Raw genomic sequence first — 21,114 nt, 5'->3', positions numbered from 1 at the left:
AAAGGGCAGACGCTGAGCAATGTGTCTGAACACAGAGTTCAGGAGTCCTGAGCAAAGTTCCAGTCCAGTGCTGAGTCTTGGGTGCTCCTGGTCGTCTTTGGCGCCAGTCAACTTTCCCCAACAAACCCCTCCGGTGCCCTCTTCTGCTGCTCTCTGCAAAGCCATACAGGGCGACAACCTCCTCACTTAACTAACTAGCAGCCTCCCTCCTTATTCCCAATGTAGAGTCACAAGCCCCAGTACTCATAGCCCCATGCAGCTCTGGGCAGCAGTGATAATGGGTCCAGCTCCGGCCTGTCCTTCTTGGGCAATTCCTCCCTGGCACAGTGCTCCTCCTGGCTCCTGTCCTGGGGTGTCCCCGATCAGCCGCCCTGTCCTTCCCAGGCTTCAGGCAGGTTCTCTCTCCTTCACTTTGTCCAGGGCCTCCCTGCTGCAGCCCTTCTCTCCCTGGGCTCCACAGCCACACCCTCAAGTTTCCCTCCTTTCTCTCACTGCTCCCCCGCCCCAATAGGGAAAAGATTTAAAAGGGCCATGCTCTCTAAACCCCAAGGGGTTACACCCTTAAAAAAATTACTTGCCCAGGGCAAGTTGAATTTTACAAGTCTACAACAGCATCTTTCATATTCTTAGGAGTTAGGAACAACACCAAAATAATATGAATCATCACCCCACATTAGGGCAAATATATATATAAACACTGTCCATCATTCAGCATTATGCCTGCAACAGGCAAGGGTGGGTGTCAGAAGAGCATCTATACATATTGGACCAGATCCTCAGCTGGTTTAAATGGACACAGATGCATTAAAGTCTAAGGAGTTTTGCAGATTTGTACTAGCTGAGGATCTGGCCCATTATTTCTTAAAATAAAAAAAATCCTAGTTACTTATATGCTTAGTACAGTCAAAAATAAGGTGGATTTACCAGGTTCATATACACACAAGTGGGAAATATCTATAGCCCATACACACTACATGGAGCTTAGGGTTGAACTGTTGGATCATGTTGAAATACAGCATAAGCCTTTGTGTGTGTGTGTGTGTGTGTGTATGTGTATTACATACATACACAACCCCACCCACCGACCCACCATATATATTTCAACAACACTCAATATATCAACCAAGAGCTCAATGTAGTGCTGACTCTGAAATTCTTGGGTGGCCTTGCTCCATTACCTGAACCCTGTGCTGGCTAGATAGATGCTGGGAATGTCCTGGCCCCTTTCCCATTAGCTCTTTAGTTTCAGACTCTGCATCAGGTGCTTTGTGATGGTGATAGGCTTCTGCCTTTGCTGTTTTCTGCTCATGGTGGGTTTCCCTTTTTCTAGCATCTACCTCAAACAAGATGCTGGTTAGCCTCTCCAGGGATTTCTCCATCTCTTCTTCGGTGTATTCCAGATGTTTGCCAGCACCACTGGAATAATAGGTGGTTGGCACTGGGGTGCTTCGTGTTTCTGTAACTTTCTTTGCGGCCTCCAAATCTGGGTCACGCTTCCTTAAAATAAGCACCAAGACAAGCAAGAACAGGCACAAGTAGACAGCCCACACTTCTTCCATCTCGACACTTAGACACTAGGAAGATAGGTGCCTTAGACAGACCTGAGAGAGAGAGAGAGAGAGATCTGCCAACCAACACAAGGGTTCAATTCACAAGCCTCACTGTTTTCACTGTCAAGGGGGAAAAGGTCTACTACTATGAAGAGGACCAGTAATTAAACCACCCTCTAATTTACCTAGAAAAATGTTCAAAAAAAAAAAATTAAGCAACCTTAGCTTAAAAAGCATTCTTCAGATGAAAATACCAAAGTAAGAAAATAGCATAAGCAGTAAACAGCCAATAAAACACATACTTTCTTCAAGAGAGGAAAATAAAATGATTTCTTCTACCTTTTGAATAAAACAGCTTCAGTGGAAAGTTACAAGCTTATGCCTGCCAGCTCTTTATAGTCCCAAAACACCAATATTTCTTTTTTTACTGGCTTGAAACTTTTAGTTGCAGTCTCTGGCGGGGGGGGGGGGGGGGGGAGGGGAGGGAAGAGAGAGAGAATATCTTCAGGGGAAGAGAGTCCCAAAGAATCCTAGGTCAGGAACTTCACAGCTAGAGTTTCTATGTGAAATTAGGTAGCTCCAAGTCCAATTCCTCCTTGGAGCCTGAATATTAAGTCTTTTCTTTTATTATGTTTAAATCGAGTATTGATTATTTCCTTGGCTGCTGTTTTAATTAAATATCAAGGTTTTCTTTTGTTTGATTTAAAAAAAATTGTAATTCAGGATCATTTTTAGTTGAAGATATAAAATATTTTCTCCCCCAATGATTGTTAAATGCAGTTTTCCCCACCCTCTTTAACACTATTAAAAAAAAAAGATTAAATGACCAAGGTGAATGATAAACAAACTGTTACTTTAGATAAAGGTTCAGTGGGAGTGACTTCAGGTGGCTTCTCTCTCTGCTGGCCTTGGGGAGAGGCAGTCAAGCAGATGATGGAAGTGGTTGCTGGGACTCCACAGATAACTCCAGCTGCACCTTTGCAGGGAGCCCAAGATCTCCCGTTGGCTGTTCTTCTATGTCTAGGCACTCGAATGCTCTGCTGTCACACCTGATTACTTCATGCACAACATGGGCAGCCCAGGGACCAATCAGTTCACTCCTTCAACCAATCCCAGGGGGAAGGAGAAGGAGGCGGTTGGCCAATCAGCTCTTAGCATTGGGTATCACAGCCAAAATGGAAACTGATAAAAGGAGCTGTCAGTACTGGGCCAATCAGTGAGTAGGGAAAGTTTGACTGGTGGTGCTGCTCTTTCCAGGGCCTGACTGGAATGGGATTGTGTTTCAGAGCCCTTGCTGTGGGATATTATTACAGATGAGGGTGCCAAGCCAAAAAGGGACAGAGACTGTGCCCAGGTGTTGGCTGCCTCCGCCATATAACACTCCTCAGCTCAATGACCAGCAAAAACAACTCCAATTTCTTTGTTTCCAACCCACTCCCTGCTTCTTTGTGAAATAACCCTGAGCTGGAAGAGAATTTTGGCCTTCTCCCATCCATTACTGACTCTGCACGATGACAGAGGCTCACCCCAGGGCACCAGCAACCTCAGTTCTGCCATTTCCAACCTTTTGACTCCAACCTTAACATTCTTTTAACATAATTGTTTTGAATGTAATTTACTAGTGTAAAAAAAACCCTGAAAAAACAAATGCCATCACATGAAACTATATTGATTCCCCCTCCAAACCCAACCCCCCGGGTTGACCCTTTATATCTTCAGCACAGATCTCTACCACCTGAATTAACGGAGTGAATGGTAGCTGTAGTAGGCTGTTACCCTATGTAGACCAGGGGTTTCAAACACATGGCCTGTGGGCCACATGCAGCCTGCGCGGTTATTTTCTGCGGCCCGCCAGCTCCCCACGGCACCCCCGCCTCCCCAGCATTTACCTAGAGTGGCTCCAGCCCGGCGTGCACTGGAGGCAGGGCAGGCTCCCTGCCTGCCTGCCTGCCCTGCCCCTGCGCTGCTTCAGGAAGCGGCCGGGACCTGGGGGGGGTACAGGACTCTGTGTGTTGCCCTGGCCGCTCCTCCAGGTACCTCCCCCAAAGCTCCCATTGGCCGGGAACGGGAAACCGCGGCCAATGGTAGCTTCAGGGGAGGTAACTGGAGGCGTGGCCAGAGCAACACACAGACCCCTGTGCCCCCCCAGGTTCCGGCTGCTTCCCGGAGCGGCGCGGGGGCAGGGCAGGGCAGGGCGGGGCAGGGAGCCTGCCCTGCGCCCAGTGCGTGCCAGGCCGGACCCGCCCCCTGAACCGCTCCTGCAGCCGACCCCCTGCCACACCCCTCCTGCACCCCAACCCCCTGCCCTGAGCCCCCTGCCGCACCCCGCACCCTTCCTGCGCCCACTGGGGGCAGGGAGGGGGCAGAGTTAGGGTGGGGATTTCAGGGAAGGGGTTGGAATGGGGGCAGGGGCGGGGTGGGAAGAGGTGGGGCAGGGGCGGGGCCTCACGGAAGGGGTGGAGTGGGGGCAGGGCCAGGGCAGTGGGGGGTGGGGGTGGTCAGTGGTGCGGCCCTCGGGCCAATGTACTAGTCCTCATGTGGCCCTTGTGGTCATTTGAGTTTGAGACCCCTGCACTAGACACACACTTTGCCAATGGATTTCACAGTTATTTGCTGACAACAGAGGAATGTAGAGACTGAGGACTTCTGGATTCAGCTCCAAGTTCTGGAGGAGAGTGTACTCTAATGGTTATAGACCCTTCAGTTTGTGTGTCCCTGGCCAGTCTCTACCCACCTCCAGCTCCTTTCCCCCCTCTACCCACAACCTCCTCATTCCCAGATGCCATTCCTCACCCCTCTGTATTCCAATAAAGTATCCTCCTCCTCCTCGCTGCCAGGGCGCCTGCAAGGGTGGACCCTGAGAGCCCAGGAGAGACAGACAATCTCCCTGCTCAGTTCTGGCCCCCAGCACCTCAGTAGCCTCTTGGCAACCAGGAGGAGCAATTGCAAGGAAAGTGCTGCTCAGCCCCTGCAGCCCTAGGATGGAACATGCTCAATTGCCCTGTGGGGATGGAGCATACTTAGTGCAAACAGAAAAAGATGAGGAGTCATGGCACCTTAGAGACTAACAAATTTATTTGGGCATAAGCTTTCATGGGCTAGAACCCACTTCATCAGATACATGGAGTGGAAAAGACAGGAGCAGATATAAATACATGAAAAGATGGGAGTTGCCTTACCAAGTGTGAGGTCAGTCTAACGAGACAATTCAATTAACAGTAGGATACCAAGGGAGGAAAAATAACTTTTGTAGTGGTAATGAGAGTGGCCCATTTCAAACAGTTGACAAGAAGGTTGAGTAACAGTAGGGGGAAATTAGGTTTAGGTTTTGTAATGACCCAACCACTCCCAGTCTTTATTCAGGCCTAACGTGATGGTGTCCAATCTGCAAATTAATTCCAGTTCTGCGGTTTCACGTTGGAATCTGTTTTTGAAGTTTTTGTTGTTGAAGAATTGACACTTTTAGGTCTGTTATTGATGGTTTCTAACCTTTCCATAAAACTGTTGTTCTTTGAGATGTGTTGGTCATGTCCATTCCAATATAGGTGTGTGCGTGCCGCATGCACCATTGCCGGAAGTTTTTCCCCTATTGGTATCTGTTGGATCGACTCTGGTGCCTCCTGGAGTGGCACCTTCATGGCGCAGTATATAGGCACCTGCCGACCCGCCGCCTCCTCAGTTTCTTCTTGCCAGCAACTCCAACAAAGGTGCAGATGGGTTGGTTGTGGAATGGACATGAGCAACACATCTCGAAGAACAACAGTTAGGAAAGGTTAGTAACCGTCTTTTTTCCTTTGAGTGCTTACTCATGTCCATTCCAATGTAGTTGATTCCCAAGCAATCAGTTAGGTGATAGGATCAGAGTTTCGCTGCGACACAGACCAGAGGACTGCTGTGCCAAAAGCTGCATAATTTCTGGACTGTTGAGTCATGGCATAGCGTGAGGTGAATCGGTGTATGGAAGACCAGGTTGCAACCCGGCAGATAACCAGGATTGGGATTTGAGCCACGAATGCTGCTGAAGAGGCTTGAGATCTTGTGGAGTGTGGAGGACATCAAAAATCCAATCCTGGCCTTAAAAAAAGTAAATTTTATTAAAGGCTGTCAAGTGTGGAGGTGACACTTTAGCACATGCGGATGCAGATCTGATCCAAGAGGAGATTCTCTGTACTGAGACAGGGTTCCCCTTCATCCTGTCTGCGATAGCGATGAAAAGCTGGAGTTGTCTTTCAGAATGGCTTGGTCCTTTCTATGTAAAAGGCCAATGCACCTCTAATGTCCAGAAAGTGTAGCAGTTTCTGCTCTTGCCTATTAGCATGAGGCTTGGGATAGAAGACTGGAAGAAAAATGTCCTGGCTACTGTGAAAATGTGAGACCACTTTCAGGAGAAAGGATGGATGTGGTCAAAGTCAGACCTTAAACATATACAGTGGGTTCAGAGGGGAGGGCCTGGATTTCTGAGACTCTTCTGGCCTAAGTAATGGCTACTAGGAAGACAGTCTTCCTGGATAAGTAGAGCAAGGGGCATGTTGCCACTGGCTCGAACGGTGGTCCCATCAGTCTTGACACTACCTGGTTGAGGTCCCAAGGAGGCAAACGTTGGTGCACCTGTAGATACAAACACTCTAATCCCTTCAAGAATCGGGCGCAGATCGGGTTTGAAAATACTGACCGGCCATTTGCCACTGGGTGGAATGCTGAGATTGCAGCAAAGTGAATCCTGATGGATGATACCGCAAGACCTTCCTTTTTCAAGTAGTGCAAGTAGTCCAGGACAACGGGCAGTGGGGCCTCCAAAGGTAGGATCTTTCTCCACAGTGACCACAGCATAAACCGCTTCCACTTAGCCAAATAGGCCATTCTAATTGATGGCTTTCTGCTATCCATAAGAAAAGCATGCACCAATGCCGAGAAACTCCGTTCTGCCTCATTCAGCCATGGAGCTTCCGGGCTGTCAAGTGTAGGGACTTGAGATTGGGGTGGAGCATATGTCCGTGCTCCTGGGAGTTCAAGTCTGGCAGCACCAGAAGGCTGACTGGCGTGTCTATTGAGTGGACCAGCAAGGTTGTGAAACAATGCAGGCGCAGCAGTGCTGGTGCTATAAGGATTATGTGCACCTCGTCCCTCCTTACCTTAAGCAAGACCCTGTGGATGAGTGGGGAGGGGGGGGAGAAGGTGTAGAGAAACCTCCCTCCCCAGGGAAGGAGAAAAGCACCTGAGAGTGAGCTCGGGCTGTTTCCTAGGTACAGGCAAAACTGGGGACATTTCCTATTGAACCTGGTCGCAAACAGCTCCACCTAGGGAGACCCCCATTTCTGGAAAACTGCATTCAAGATGTCTGGTTGGATGGACCACTCGTGATGATTGGTGAAGAATCTGCTCAGGTGGTCCGCCACCCCGTTCTGAGCACCTGGTAGATAGGAGGCTTCCAGGTGAATGGGGTGAGCTATGTAGTATCCCCATAGAACCAGCACTTCCTGGCACAGGGGAGAGTAGCGAGCTCCCCTTTGTTTGTTTATATAAAACATCATGGTCGATTATCTGAGGACTGACATGCATTTGCCATGTAGGTTGTGACAGAACACCTGACAGGCTAGGCTCACCACTTTTAGCTCCCAGACATTGATTTGTAGGGCTAATTCCTCTGGTGTCCTGAGGAGTGAGCTCCCCATCCCATGTCCAAGGCATCAGTTACCAGCATCATTGAAGGGACAGGCATTGTGAAGGGGACTCTGGCACTCACTGTGTCCTGGTCCAGCCACCACTGAAGAGTGAGCGTTACTGCTGGGGGAAGAGTGTCCACCTTGTCCGACAGGTGCCAGCCTGGTATACATATCAATGCCAGCCATGCTTGAAGAGGCCACAGTCTGAGCTGTGCATGTTGCACCGCGTAGGTATAGGAGGCCATATATCCCAGGAACCTCAAGCATCTTCGTGCCATGGTGATGGGAAAAGGACCTCGGGTCGTTTATGATCTCTTTGAAGGCCCGGAAGTGGTTCTTTGGCAAGGAGGCTCTGGCCTGGTTCGGGTCGAGAATTGCTTCTATGAACTCCTTTGTATAGGAGAGAAAGTCGACTTGTGTTTGTTTATCAGGAGCCCCAGGTTCCTGAAAGTGGATTGTATGAGGTTCACGTGCCCTTCCACCACGTCTCTGCATTGTCCTCAGGCGCGCCCTCATAAGGACTGCTTAGACCCTGCAGGTTGTTTTGCAGGTGCAGACATGGATGTTGAAGGGGCGTGAGGTGTAGGTCTCCTCCTAAAGCCCTTGTTTCTCTGCTGACTGAAGTCCTGCCTCTGCTGTTGAGGCTGGTGGAATCGGCCCATAATGTTTACAAACTGGGGCCAGCATGTGAAGTCCTAACGACTTCAGAGTGGCCCTGGAATCCTTCAGACTATTTAGGCGGGCGTCTGTCTAGTCTGAAAAGAGGGAAGTTCCCTCAAACAGCAGGTCCTAAATTGTTTCCTGGACCTCATGAGGGAGTCCAGAGGACTGGAGCCAAGAGCTCCACCTCATCATGACGGCTGTGGCCATGGCCCAAAAGCCGCCTGGAGGGATGCCTTGGATACAGCCTTACTGTCCTCCATCGAAGCTGCAAACTCTGATCTGGACTCTGTTGATGAGAGTTCCTTGAACTTTAACATGGCAGACTATGAATTAAAATGGTAAGCAACTTAGGAGGGCCTCCTCAGTTGGAGGCTCTGCATAGAGCAGACTTTTCTCCCCAACAGGTCCAGTTTCCTGGCCTCCTTTGCCTTAGGTGAGGGTCCTTGTTGTCCCTCTCTCCCCCACTCATTGGCAGCAGCCACAACTAGGGAACCCAATGGGGGATGGGTATAAAGGTACTCATAGAATCATAGAATATCAGGGTTGAAGGGACCTCAGGAGGTCATCTAGTCCAACCCCCTGCTCAAAGCAGGACCAATCCCCAATTTTTGCCCCAGATCCCTAAATGGCCCCCTCAAGGATTGAACTCAAAACCCTGGGTTTAGCAGGCCAATGCTCAAACCACTGAGCTATCCCTGCCCCCTAAAAAGCAGGGCCAAGCCCCAATTTTTGCCCCAGATCCCTAAACAGCCCCCTCAAGGATTGAACTCACAACCCTGGGTTTTGCAGGCCAATGCCCAAACCACTGAGCTTTCCCTTACTTCCGTTCCACCTGCAAAGCCTTGATGGGCTAGAGAATGACCTCGTTTAAAGGTAGGGCCACTCTGGCTGGACCTGAGTGTGCCAGTATGTCTACAAGCAGAAGAGATAGAGGAGTCAGCCCTGGCACATTCAGGATTTGAGCCACCCGACACAAGAGCTCCTGATGGGCCTTGTAATCATCTTGTGTGGGTGCTACGGACTGCCTCATCAGGGGAAGATGATGATGAGGCTTGTGCTGTCATCTGGGCCTTCATGTCTTTCGTTGCTGGTCACTCCCCCGCAGGGGTATCCTGGGTCTCATCCACTTCTGCGCCCAGAACTGAACCCCTCTCCAAAGGGGAAGGTGGAGGTGCCCTTGCCTTCCAGGGTGCCGAGTGGGACCGACCCATGTGGAAGGCTCGGTAGGATCGTGCTGCCCACGGAGTCCACATTGGCCACTGTAGTGGCCTCTGCCACTGCACAGGTGGCCATGTTGGCTGGGTCAACCCCTGGGTCACCAGCACAGGATGCCCACGGTGTTGCTAGATGTCTGCTCCGTTGCAAGGTATATGACCTTGCCATCGACTTTGAGCTTGAGGACCCACTTCTGGGTGACCACGGAGGTGCCTTACCCACCCGTGCCGTGTGGTGGTATCACGACTGAGGAGCGGTGCCTTGATGGTGATTTGGTCCAGGCATGTGACTGGTGCTTCAATGTGGGATGGTGCCGGGGTCATGACTGGTGTCGGGATTCCAATCGGTGCTGTGATTGCGAGCAGTGCCAGGACTGTGATCGGTGAGGAGTGGAGTCTCTAGAGGATGAGTGAGATACCAGGCAGTGTTTCACCATCATTGAAGGCTTGCCCAAGACAGGTACTTGCATACATGGGACAATTCCTGCGGTACCAGGCCTACCTCCGATGGGCCTCGTCTCAGAGAAGGTGCTGGAAGGGACTGAAAGCCTTTTGCTGGCTCATATGCCTCTGGCGTAGTTGGCATGGCCAGGGCTGAGTCATCTTTCTGGCTCACCCTAGGTGGGGAGTCCATGCGCACTGGACTCGATGGGTCCCTTCCCGCAGTCAGAATCAATGGTGCAGGCTGGTCGTCGCCAGTGTGAGAGTAGCCTGGCACAGGTCTCACTTTGTCTGTCACTTTTCCCAAAGAAGATCGTCCCCGGTCCAACTTCTTTGTCCTTTTGTTCGGCACTGGCGATGAGTATTTGCTTGCAGCGCAAGAGAACAAGAGCGTTCCAGCAACCATCACAGTCAGAAAGAAGGAACTGAGGAGGCAGCAGGTTGGCAGGTGCCTATGTACCAGAATTGACCCGACAGATACCACCAGCTGGAAAAATTTCCGGGGACGGTGCACGCAACACCTGCACCCCTATATTGGAATCGACATGAGCAAGCACTCAAAGAAAAACCTCAGATTTAGCTATCAAACTCTAACAAGTGTCCACTGAGTCTGAGCAAACTGAGATTTATCAAAGGTTTATAACTTGGCCAAATTTAGTCAGATATTCACAGGGATGTCAAAACACACGTTCCTGATACAAGGGCCAAGCTCCTGCCCCATTCCCAGTGAAATTTCAAGTCCCCGCTCCACAACATGGGGACACTAGAGCGTCTCAATGAAATAGATGTAAGATTTTCTTTTTTCCAGCACAAGCAAATGGCGTCTTTTCCCCAACCTCATTCTTAGAAATGGCCACTTGCTTTTAACTAAAATTTAAAAAAAATTAAATTAAAATAAAAAAAAAATTGCAGCCTGAGGCAAACAGCTGGCATGGAAAATTTCTGCCCAAATAGCTGGAAATTTGGCAATGTTATGAGTAAGGCTAAGTTTTTGTCGGGGTATTTTTAGTAAAAGTCAAGGACAGGTCACGGGCAATAAAGAAAAATTCACAGAAGCCCGTGACCTGTCCCTGACTTTTACTAAAAATATCCATGATAAAATGGGAAGGGGCTGGGCAACTGCAGGGCCCCCACCACCTGTGGGGGCTCAGGGCTCCAGGGTTTCCCTGACTCCGCAGTGGCGGGGAGCTGCAGGGATCCCCCTGCCTCCCCCCCCCATGATGGGGGCCAGGGAGCTCTGGGGGTCCCTCTGCCTCGCTGGGGTGGCCAGGGAGCTCTGGGGGTCCACCTGCCCTGCCGATCCCCCTGTCCTGCTGCAGCTGGCGGGGAGCTGCAGGAATCCCCCTGCTGCCACAGTGGCCGAGGAGCTGCAGGGGTCCCCATGTCACCTGTAGCAGCTGGGAACTTCAGGGTACCCCCCCTGCCCACAGTGGCCGGGAGCTCCCTGCCGCTGAGGAGGTGACAGGACCCTGCAGCTCCCAGTCCCCGGGGCTGAAGTTACGGAGGTCTTTGGAAGTCAGATTCCCTGACTTCTGTGACCTCTGGCTCAAAATTGTAGCCTTTGTTATAAGCAACCAAAAACACATCTTATAATGGAAAGTGGCAGACAATCTTAACTGCAGGCAGTGCTATCAGCTCTGCCTATAATGAAGATCAGCCTCAACTTTTTCTAGTCTATCATTTGTCCCTCTGATCTATTGAAACAAAATAAAGTCCCCAATTCGGCAAATCACTTTAGCATGTGCTTGACAGCTATGTGAATAGGGACCACTCACATGCTGAAAGTACTTTGGTGAATCAGGGCCTTAAATTTGCACAATGCCACTTTGGGCTCCAACAGGAAACCCTCTCTCTCCAGTGGATCACAGTGCATATTCATCAGTGGGTACTACTGAATTTTAATTCTCCACCCTCTTCAACACCCTCGCTTTCCCACATCTATAAGATGCATCATTATAAGAGGAGTTAGCAGCACTCATTCAAAACAATTGCCTCAAGTAAAAATATACAGCTCGGGTTAATCCACTCTCTAGGCAGTTCAACAGCAATTAGCAGTATAAATGAATCCATTCCATTAATTAATGGCATTTCTTTCAAACAATCCAGCTCGGTGAGCAGTTGGATCATTATTGCCTGGTAAGAGTTTTGAAAAGTAAAAATTAAATTATCATAAAATAATCCATAGAATTTTCTTTTAGAAATTGCTAACACCAAATCAGAGGTGCACAAAGACTTCACAATGCAACTTTCCTCCATCTGACTGCCGTATCATAAGGAGGGACCCACCGCACTCTGATTGCCATATTCGATTCCCACAGGAAAGGGGGCTGACAAGCAACCAACCCCCCGCTTCCCCGACCTTCCAGCCTTCTTGCTTCCACAACCCACTCTCTTCCTCACCTGAATGATAATTCTTAGGGCCCAGACACTTCAGTGCTATGCTGCAGTATGTGACTGCCCATCCTCAGACTAAATTTCACTGGAACAATGCTTTAGGAGTTGGAGCACCTCAATTTTGCACAATTCACTTGTAGAGGCAGCCTACACACCAGGAAGCAACACAGGCAGTACGAGCTGAAAGTTCCCCAGTAAGGAAATGGGTGGGGTGTTACAGCAGAAGGCTGGTTAGATCATTATAAGAAAACCAGAACAAACACCTACTTTCAGTGTAACTCGGCCAGCACCATAAAACCAGGCTATCTAGTCAGCCTGTGCTACAAGACTTTCATTAACACTCAGCCAAGTACAAAAGCAACTCCTTTGTGAGATGTCCATGATCCCTACCACACCAAGCCAACTGCACAAGCAAGACTAGAGATGTGGCCACAAAAGGCCCAGCAATGCAAGGCTACAAAGAATCATATATAAATGCAAAGGGTGGAAGGTATCCAAGAGATGCTCATAATTTACAGGGATAGTCACATAATCTAGGCCCCATATTTTTACAAACGGTGACAAGGAAAGTCCCCCAGATTCCAAATAGATAACAAAATTTTAAATTAAAAGCCACTGTGTCTTTGCTATGAAACAACATTTTTGTGGAATCCACAGCATCTGGTTTGTGCGATTTCAACCAAAAACAGTCAAGAGATACATTAACAACTGATAATGGTCCAGAGATGCTTCAAGCATGAGAAAGCAACAAGGGTGGAGTTAAAAACTGCTGTAAGCTCGCTTCTTATACAGCAATTATTTATTAACTAACTGTCAACAAGTCTTTGAAATAGGCAAGCAGTATACCCATTTTACAGTTGGAATGACTTGCTCAGGGACACAGTGCGTCTGTGGAAGAGCCATCAACTGAACACAGCCTACTCCCATTCTTGTGATCAGTCAACTTTCCAACTTACAAAGGTAAGGTATCGTTGCCTGGGACTGTAATGTACCCCTTTACTGAACAGCTGCATTCTAGATCCTCCCATGCTGAAGCACAAGGAAATGAATATGGGAATATGGCTTTATAGACCAGCTTTATACAGGTCCAAAGCACAGACCTGTAAAAGCCCACGGAATAGCTCTCCCAAGTTTTGGAAGAAGTTTTCATGTCTCCTGCCACCTTTGGAGATAGCAGGATTTTATGGTAAACTGCTATATTAATTCCAGCTTCTTTGGAAGCAAGACAAAAAAGACAAAATTTGCCTAATGGAGACCACAAAACTAGTGAGGATAAAAGACTGCCATAATTCTACAGCAATGGAAAAAAATTATTGCAGTGTCTTTGTAAACTGCATTAAAATGCTAGAACTTTGGGAGTGACGCAGCTTTTTCATGTTTAATACAAAAACTTTTTATACCCACAAGGAGTTTCAATCCTACTTTGTTGCTCTGTTCCATACAGCCAGCATGAGAGCTGCACTTCGCATACAACAGAAGAATTGCCTTCAAAGTGCTAAGCTATCACCCTTCTCTTCATCTTTACTTATCCCTTTTCTGACCATATATCTTCTCCTTATCAAATTTGTTTCCAAGCTCTAGGTGTTCCTCAGGAGTGCAGCCATAAATATATATATATTTTAAAGATTTTTAAAAATATATGCACACTCCAGGAGGCAATTTATTATACCTGAGTCAAGGAATGAAATAAGTTCCTTGTTATGTTCAGCAACAGTTTTTTGAAGTCCTCTCCAGCAAATATTCTTGCTCTCAGTACATTCAAGAATCTGCTTGTAAAGCCGTTTGTTCTGACGATTTACTGGGCCACAAAAAGGGAGGAAAAGAAGATTCAAGCGGAGCTCTTCAGGGACAAGTGATGTAAAGTCTCCATTTAAAACATGGCCTGTTCCTTCAGATTTTCAAACTCCCTCACTAGGGAGGATGCTCTGCATGCACACAGCATACACATAGGCACATTAACTGACGTATCATCAAGACTTTGGAAACAGACTCATTTAATTGTCCAAAAAATAAAAATATTCACTGATTGGATATTGATCATATAAATATTTTTATTTCAGTAAGTCCTCTGCTGGGCTCTCCCACTTTATTTCACCTCCACCCAAGGCTTGGCATGGAGCTGACTCACCCTTCTGGTGAAAGAAAGCTAGGTATGGTCAGTCGTTACTGTTCATTAGTTGGCTGCTCAAGAGCAAAGCTTCTTTTTCCAAGATTGACTGTGCTTCCTTCACAGAGCTCCCACCAACTGGCCCAGAGAGCAAGGGACTGCGGCTCAAACTAAAATCCTTTCTTGTCTGGTGGTAGCTGGTGCTGTCCCTATACCACTTTGTTGGTTTAAGTTAATCTGTAGACCTTCATCATAGAATTCTCCTCTCAGACTACACTCTGAATGGCCAGTAGCCTATGATTCACACACACACTCTCTCTCTCTCTGAGTGATGCTGAATCTTTGCACACTGCAGAGGATGAGGATACCAATACTGACCAGGACCTGTGAAACTTGAAAGCCATAGGATCCATTCATGCCTAACAGAAAATAAATATCAGTACTTCTTCCTGATGCCTTCTTCATTTACCAATAGAAACTTGGATTTTCTTATTAACAGTGCTACTGCCTGTATGTGTCTTCTTCTTCCCATCATAACTGGTTTGTGCTCTTTAAAAAAGGGGGGGGGGGAATCTCCCCTTTACAAAAAGATTATCCCATGGAATTGCCATGAAGATAAAAGAAATGCAAAGTCCAACTCATTCCATACTGATCATTTGCAAAGGCACCTCCTAACGGTGTGTATGAGGAAAGGAGCCAACCCACAGATTGAGTCTGTGGAGTTGTATGCATTATAGGTAGAGCTGTTACATACACTTGATCTAAGGCACTTAGTCTCTTTTCACTATGAACCTATGCATGCTTCCCACAACATGATCCTTTTTCCCTGCTCAGCATCCTTCCACCCCCTAAGATTATACAGGTTTTGGCAACATTTTCAGCCATGAAACAAAAACAATAAATGTTCAAGGGACTTTCCTAAAAAAAGTTAAAGCGGAATTCCTCTTGGGAAGTTGGGAACATGAACAAGTTTGTGCCAGACACCTGTGGTGACTCAGGATGGTTGGGAGGATGAAAAGGGGATTCTGCAGAACTTGGGCTTTTCCTGGACGCCTCTGAACGCTTCCTGAAGACCTGGCTGCTCTTTCTGCGGCCATTCTCCCTCACCTCCACGACCTGAGCAGACTTTGCAGCTTACAGAGTGGAAGAGAAAGACAGAAAGAAAAACCATTAAGCTTCTCATAAACCAGAATTCCATTCTCTAGGGCTACATGGACAATGGAGGGATTAGTATTCCTGCTCCCTTTTTTCAGGTATGGTTTCCCATCCTGGACCCTTATGTAGGTCTGCCTCTCATACCTGCCTGCATGATCTTCAGCTGTTTCTGTCTCTCCTCCTCCATCTTCTTCTTGTAATCTCCAAACATGGCTCGCATGACCTGACACTTCTTTGCCAGCACAGCCTTGTCACTGCGGAGTGTCTTGATGGCATGGAGAGCTTCTTCAGCTGAATCATTGGAAAGGAGAGACATGCACACACAGAATATAAATCTCTCCCTTTGCTCTTTCCCTGCACCACTGCTTCTGCCTCCCTTCCCTTCCAATAAGACACTCTCTGGCTTACTCACCCTGTTTTGGAGTGGATTTTTGTGTCTTCAGGCCAAGTTCCAGCTGTTCCACACACCAGTCCACTTCCTTCCACAGCTGTTTAACTGACTGCTACATAAAACAGAACACAGAGAGGGGAGGAAACGAAATTGCCCCAAAACTAAAACTGCACCTGTTAGTCAGCAAGGAAAATCAAGGATCTACAGATTTAGGAGTTGAATGTTCATGTTTTCACACCCTCACAGCAGGCTTCACTTCATATTCCTGAAGCCACTTTATGTCCAGCACCTTCCACCTGATGATCTCAAGCCTTTGCACAAACAGTACTGAAGCCTCCCAACACCTGTATGTGGAAGGTGTGCTTGCCTATGTTTGTTCAGCACTATGGGAGCCTTTGGTCTGACAGAAGTTATACAAACATAAAATAAGTCATTTTCCAGTGGGGAAAACTAAGGAAGAGAGAGGTGAAGTGACCTTCCCAAGGTTGCACAGTGAGTGAGTTACAAAACCCAGAAGAGAATCTAGTGTCCTGTCTCCTATTCCCCTGCCCTCCCAGGGATGTGCAAGTATTAGCTAGTTAATGTCTGTGAAAACAGAAGGAGCTATCCAAGCACTAAGACCTGGTCTACACTACAAGTTTAGGTCGAATTTAGCAGCGTTAAATCGATTTAACCCTGCACCCGTCCCACACAACGAAGCCCTTTTTTTCGACTTAAAGGGCTCTTAAAATCTATTTCTTTAGTCCACCCCCGACGAGGGGATTAGCGCTGAAATCGGCCTGGCCGGGTCAAATTTGGGGTACTGTGGATGCAATTCGACGGTATTGGCCTCTGGGAGCTATCCCAGAGTGCTCAGTTGTGACCGCTCTGGACAGCGCTCTCAACTCAGATGCACTGGCCAGGTATACAGGAAAAGGCCTGCGAACTTTTGAATTTCATTTCCTGTTTGGCCAGCGAGGCGAGCTCACCTGCACAGGTCACCATGCAGAGCTCAGCATCACAGGAGACCATGCAGTCCCAGAATCGCCGAAGAGCTCCAGCATGGACCGAAAGGGAGGTACGGGATCTGATTGCTGTACAGGGAGATGAATCCGTGCTGGCAGAACTCCGTTCGAAAAGAAGAAATGCCAAAATATTTGAAAAAAATCTCCAATGGCATGAAGGACAGAGGCTATAACAGGGACCTGCAGCAGTGCCACGTGAAAATTAAGGAGCTCAGGCAAGCCTACCAAAAAACCAGAGAGGCAAACAGCTGCTCCGGTTCAGAGCCCCAGACATGCCGCTTCTATGATGAGCTGCATGCCATTCTAGGGGGTGCAGCCACCACTACCCCAACCCTGTGCTTTGACTCCATCCAAGGAGTGGGAGGCAATCTGGAAGCAGGTTTTGGGGGTGAGGAAGATGATGATGATGAGGAGGAGGTTGTAGATAGCTCACAGCAAGGAAGCGGAGAAACTGGTTTCCCCAACAGCCAGGATCTGTTTATCACCCTGGACCCAGTACCCCCCAAACCCACCCAAGGCGGGCTCCCGGACCCTGAAGATGGAGAAGGGACCTCTAGTGAGTACACCTTTGTAAATATTATACATGGTTTAAAAGCAAGCGTGTTTAATGATTAATTTGCCCTGGCATTCGTGGCCAGTACAGCTACTGGAAAAGTCTGTTAACGGGTCTGGGGATGGAGCGGAAATCCTCCAGGGTCATCTCCATAAAGCTTTCCTGGATGTACTCCCAAAGCCTTTGCAAAAGGTTTCTGGGGAGGGTAGCCTTATTCCGTCCTCCATGGTAGGACACTTTACCACGCCAGGCCAGTAGCATGTAGTCGGGAATCATTGCAGAACAAAGCATGGCAGCATATGGCCCTGGTGTTTGCTGGCCTTCAAACAACATCCGTTCTTTATCTCTCTCCGTTACCCTCAGGAGAGTGATATCATTCATGGTCACCTGGTTGAAACAGGGTGGTTTTAGTAAGGGGACATTCAGAGGTGCCCATTCCTGCTGGGCTGTTTGCCTGTGGCTGCACAGAAATCTTCCCCGCTGTTAGCCATGCGGTGGGAGGAGGGAGTGAAGCCATCATCCCACAGAATTGGGTGTGTGTGTGTGTGTGTGTGTGGTGGTGGTAGGGGGTTAGTTGGGTTTCTGCTGCACGTGAACTTGAAAACCGCAGCCGCTCCTTTTAAATTGCCAACCCATTTTTAATGGGCAACCCAACGGCTACTTCGTATGGGAAATGAGGGCGCTGGTGTTTGAAACCATTCCCACGTTATGAAGGTTAAAGAAGCCAAAAGACTGTGGCTTACCATGGTTGCCTGCAAGCCGAATTCTGCTGTCCAGCCCTGTGTGAGTGATCTCTCACACCAAACCAGCATACCCTCAATAAGAGGCAAAATGCGACCTTGTAATGAAAGCACATGTGCTATGTAATGTTAACAGCAAGGTTTACCGTGAAAGAGTGTTCTATAAAATGTGTCTTTTTAACTACCACTCTCCCCATTTTTTTCCCCTCCACCAGCTGCATATGTTTCTCCTTCCCAGGGGCTAGTGAAGATTAGAAGGCAAAAAAAACAAACCAACACTCGTGATTAAATGTTCTCTGACCTCATGCTGTCCTCCCACACTGACAGAGCACAGCAAAATACGTGGAGGCAGACAATCCCAGAGTGCAGGAAAACACAATATGACCGCAAGGAGAGGTGGTGGGCTGAAGATGGTAGGTGGCGTCAGCTTGCTGAAAGAAGGCAGGAGTCAATGCTCAGGCTGCTGGAGGATCAAACTCATGCTCCAGTGTATGGTTGAGCTGCAGGAAAGGCAGCAGGAGCACAGACCGCTGCTACAGCCCCTGTGTAACCAACCGCCCTCCTCCCCAAGTTCCACAGCCTCCTCACACAGACGCCTAAGAACGCGGGGGCGGGGGCTCCAGCCACTCCACCCCAGAGGATTGCCCAAGCAACAGAAGGCTGGCATTCAATAAAAGCTTTAAAGTGCTATGTGGCCTTGTCCTTCACTCCTCCACCACCCCACCCAGTGCTTCCCTCCTCCACCACCACCCCGGGCTACCTTGGCAGTTATCCCCCTATTTGTGTGATGAATTAATAAAGAATGCATGAATGTGAAGCAACAATGACTTTATTGCATCTGCAAGTGGTGATCGAAGGGGGGAGGGGAGGGTGCTTAGCTTACAGGAAAGTAGAGTGAATCGGGGGGGGGGGGGGGGTTTCCATCAAGGAGAAACAAAGAGAACTTTCACACCGTAGCCTGGCCATTCCTGAAACTGGTTTTCAAAGCTTCTCTGATGTGCACCGCGCCCTCCTGTACTCTTCTAACTGCCCTGGTGTCTGGCTGCGCGTAACCAGCAGCCAGGCGATTTGCCTCAACCTCCCACACCGCCATAAACGTCTCCCCCTTATTCTTACAGATATTGTGGAGCACACAGCAAGCAGTAATAACAATGGGAATATTGGTTTCGCTGAAGTCTAACCGAGTCAGTAAACTGCCAGTGCGCTTTTAAATGTCCAAATGCACATTCTACCACCATTCTGCACTTGCTCAGCCTATAGTTGAACAGATCCTGACTACTGTCCAGGGTGCCTGTGTATGGCTTCATGAGCCATGGCATTAAGGGGTAGGCTGGGTCCCCAAGGATAACTATAGGCATTTCAACATCCCCAACGGTTATTTTCTGGTCTGGAAAGTAAGTCCCTTGCTGCAGCTGTTCAAACAGACCAGAGTTCCTGAAGATGCGAGCATCATGTACCTTTTCCGGCCATCCCACACTGATGTTGGTGAAACGTCCCTTGTGATCCACCAGTGCTTGCAGCACCACTGAAAAGTACCCCTTTCGGTTTATGTACTTGCTGCTCCGGTGCCAAGATAGGGATATGGGTTCCGTCTATGGCCCCACCACAGTTAGGGAATCCCATTGCAGCAAAGCCATCCACTATGACCTGCACATTTCCCAGACTCACTACCCTTGATAGCAGCAGCTCAGTGATAGCGTTGGCTACTTGCATCACAGCAGCCCCCATAGTAGATTTGCCCACTCCAAATTGATTCCCGACTGACCGGTAGCTGTCTGGCGTTGCAAGCTTCCACAGGGCTATCGCAACTTGCTTGTGAACTGTGAGGGCTGCTCTCATCTTGGTATTCTTGCGCTTCAGGGCAGGGGTAAGCAAGTCACAAAGTTCCATGAAAGTGGCCTTATGCACGCGAAAGTTTCACAGCCACTGGGAATCGTCCCAGACCTGCAACACTATGCGGTCCTACCTATCTGTGCTTGTTTCCCGGGCCCAGAATTGGCGTTCCATGCCATGAACCTGCCCAATTGTCACCATGATGTGCACATTGCAGGGGCCCGTACTTTGTGAAAAGTCTATGTCCATGTCCTCATCACCGCGCTGCAGTCGCCTCCTCCTCGCCTGGTTTCGCTTTTCTTGCAGGTTATGGTTCTGCATATCCTGCTGGATAATGCATGCGGTGTTTATAGTGCTCATAATTGCCGCAGTGATCTGAGCGGGCTCCATGTTCCCAGTGCTATGGCGTATGCGCTGAAAAAAGGCGCAAAATGATTATCTGCCGTTGCTCTGACAGAGGGAGGGGCAACTGACAACATGGCTTACAGGGTTGGCTTACAGGGAATTAAAATCAACAAAGGGGGTGGCTTTGCATCAAGGAGAAACAGAATGGCCCCCTCAAGGATAGAACTCAAAACCCTGGGTTTAGCAGGCTGTTGATTTCACGGAGGGAGGGAGGAAGGGAGGAGAAAATGAATACAAAACAAATCTGGTCTATTTCTTGTTTTGATCCATTTCATCTATCTCTATAGATCTTGCTGGCAGCAGACGGTGCAGTACGACTGCTGGCCATCATCATCTCCTGGGTGCTCGGCAGAAGACGGTGCAGTATGACTGCTGGCCATCATCGTCTCCTGGCTGCTCATTAGAAGACGGTGCAGTAGGACTGCCGGCAGGACTGAATCTCCATGAGACGAAACTTAAAAGGGAAATGACCTGGCTGAGTCACTCCCATGTTTGCCCAGGTGCCCCAACCAACCTCACCGAGGTCAGCTAAAAGAGCACCCTGGAGTAGAGCGACGATGGCTACCAGTCATACTGCACTGCCTGCTGCCAAAAGGCAATGAGCTGCTGCTGTGTAGCAATGCAGTACCGTGTCTGCCAGCACCCAGGAGACATACAGTGACGGTGAGCTGAGTGGGTTCCATGCTTGCCGTGGTATGGCGTCTGCATGGGTAACCCAAGACAAAAGGCGCAAAATGATTGTCTGCCCTTGCTTTCATGGAGGGAGGGAAGAAAGGGGGGCCCTGACAATATGTACCCAGAACCACCTGCGACAATGTTTTTGCCCCATCAGGCATTGGGATTTCTACCCAGAATTCAAATGGGCGGCAGAGACTGTGGGAACTGTGGGATAGCTACCCACAGTACAATGCTCCGGAAGTCGACGATTGCCTAGGTACTGTGGACGCACTCCGCTGACTAAATGCACTAAGAGCATTTGTGTGGGGACACATACGCTCGAC

At 48.7% G+C, this 21,114-nt stretch overlaps 1 protein-coding gene across 9 annotated transcripts in view; it reads right to left on the bottom strand.

Annotated features, from left to right (window-relative positions):
• Positions 1-21,114, bottom strand: part of C10H8orf33 (chromosome 10 C8orf33 homolog) — a 90,670-nt gene that overhangs the window by 49,337 nt on the left and 20,219 nt on the right. For 4 of the 9 annotated variants that reach the window (XM_074965760.1, XM_074965758.1, XM_074965764.1 and 1 more), the window contains exons 6-8: positions 15,600-15,690; positions 15,332-15,478; positions 15,017-15,165 (exon numbers count right to left, since the gene is read on the bottom strand). In XM_074965760.1, coding sequence (XP_074821861.1) covers positions 15,017-15,165; positions 15,332-15,478; positions 15,600-15,690 — 387 coding nt within the window. Of the gene's footprint in view, positions 1-49; positions 1,602-15,016; positions 15,166-15,331; positions 15,479-15,599; positions 15,691-18,887; positions 20,123-21,114 lie in introns of those variants that run through there. The other 5 variants (XM_074965763.1, XM_074965762.1, XM_074965767.1 and 2 more) reach the window with 5 other exon arrangements.

The sequence above is a fragment of the Natator depressus genome, chromosome 10 (genome assembly GCF_965152275.1).
Source record: "Natator depressus isolate rNatDep1 chromosome 10, rNatDep2.hap1, whole genome shotgun sequence".
In the NCBI taxonomy this organism is placed as follows: Eukaryota; Metazoa; Chordata; order Testudines; family Cheloniidae; genus Natator; species Natator depressus.
This window is presented reverse-complemented; position numbering and strand designations above follow the sequence as displayed.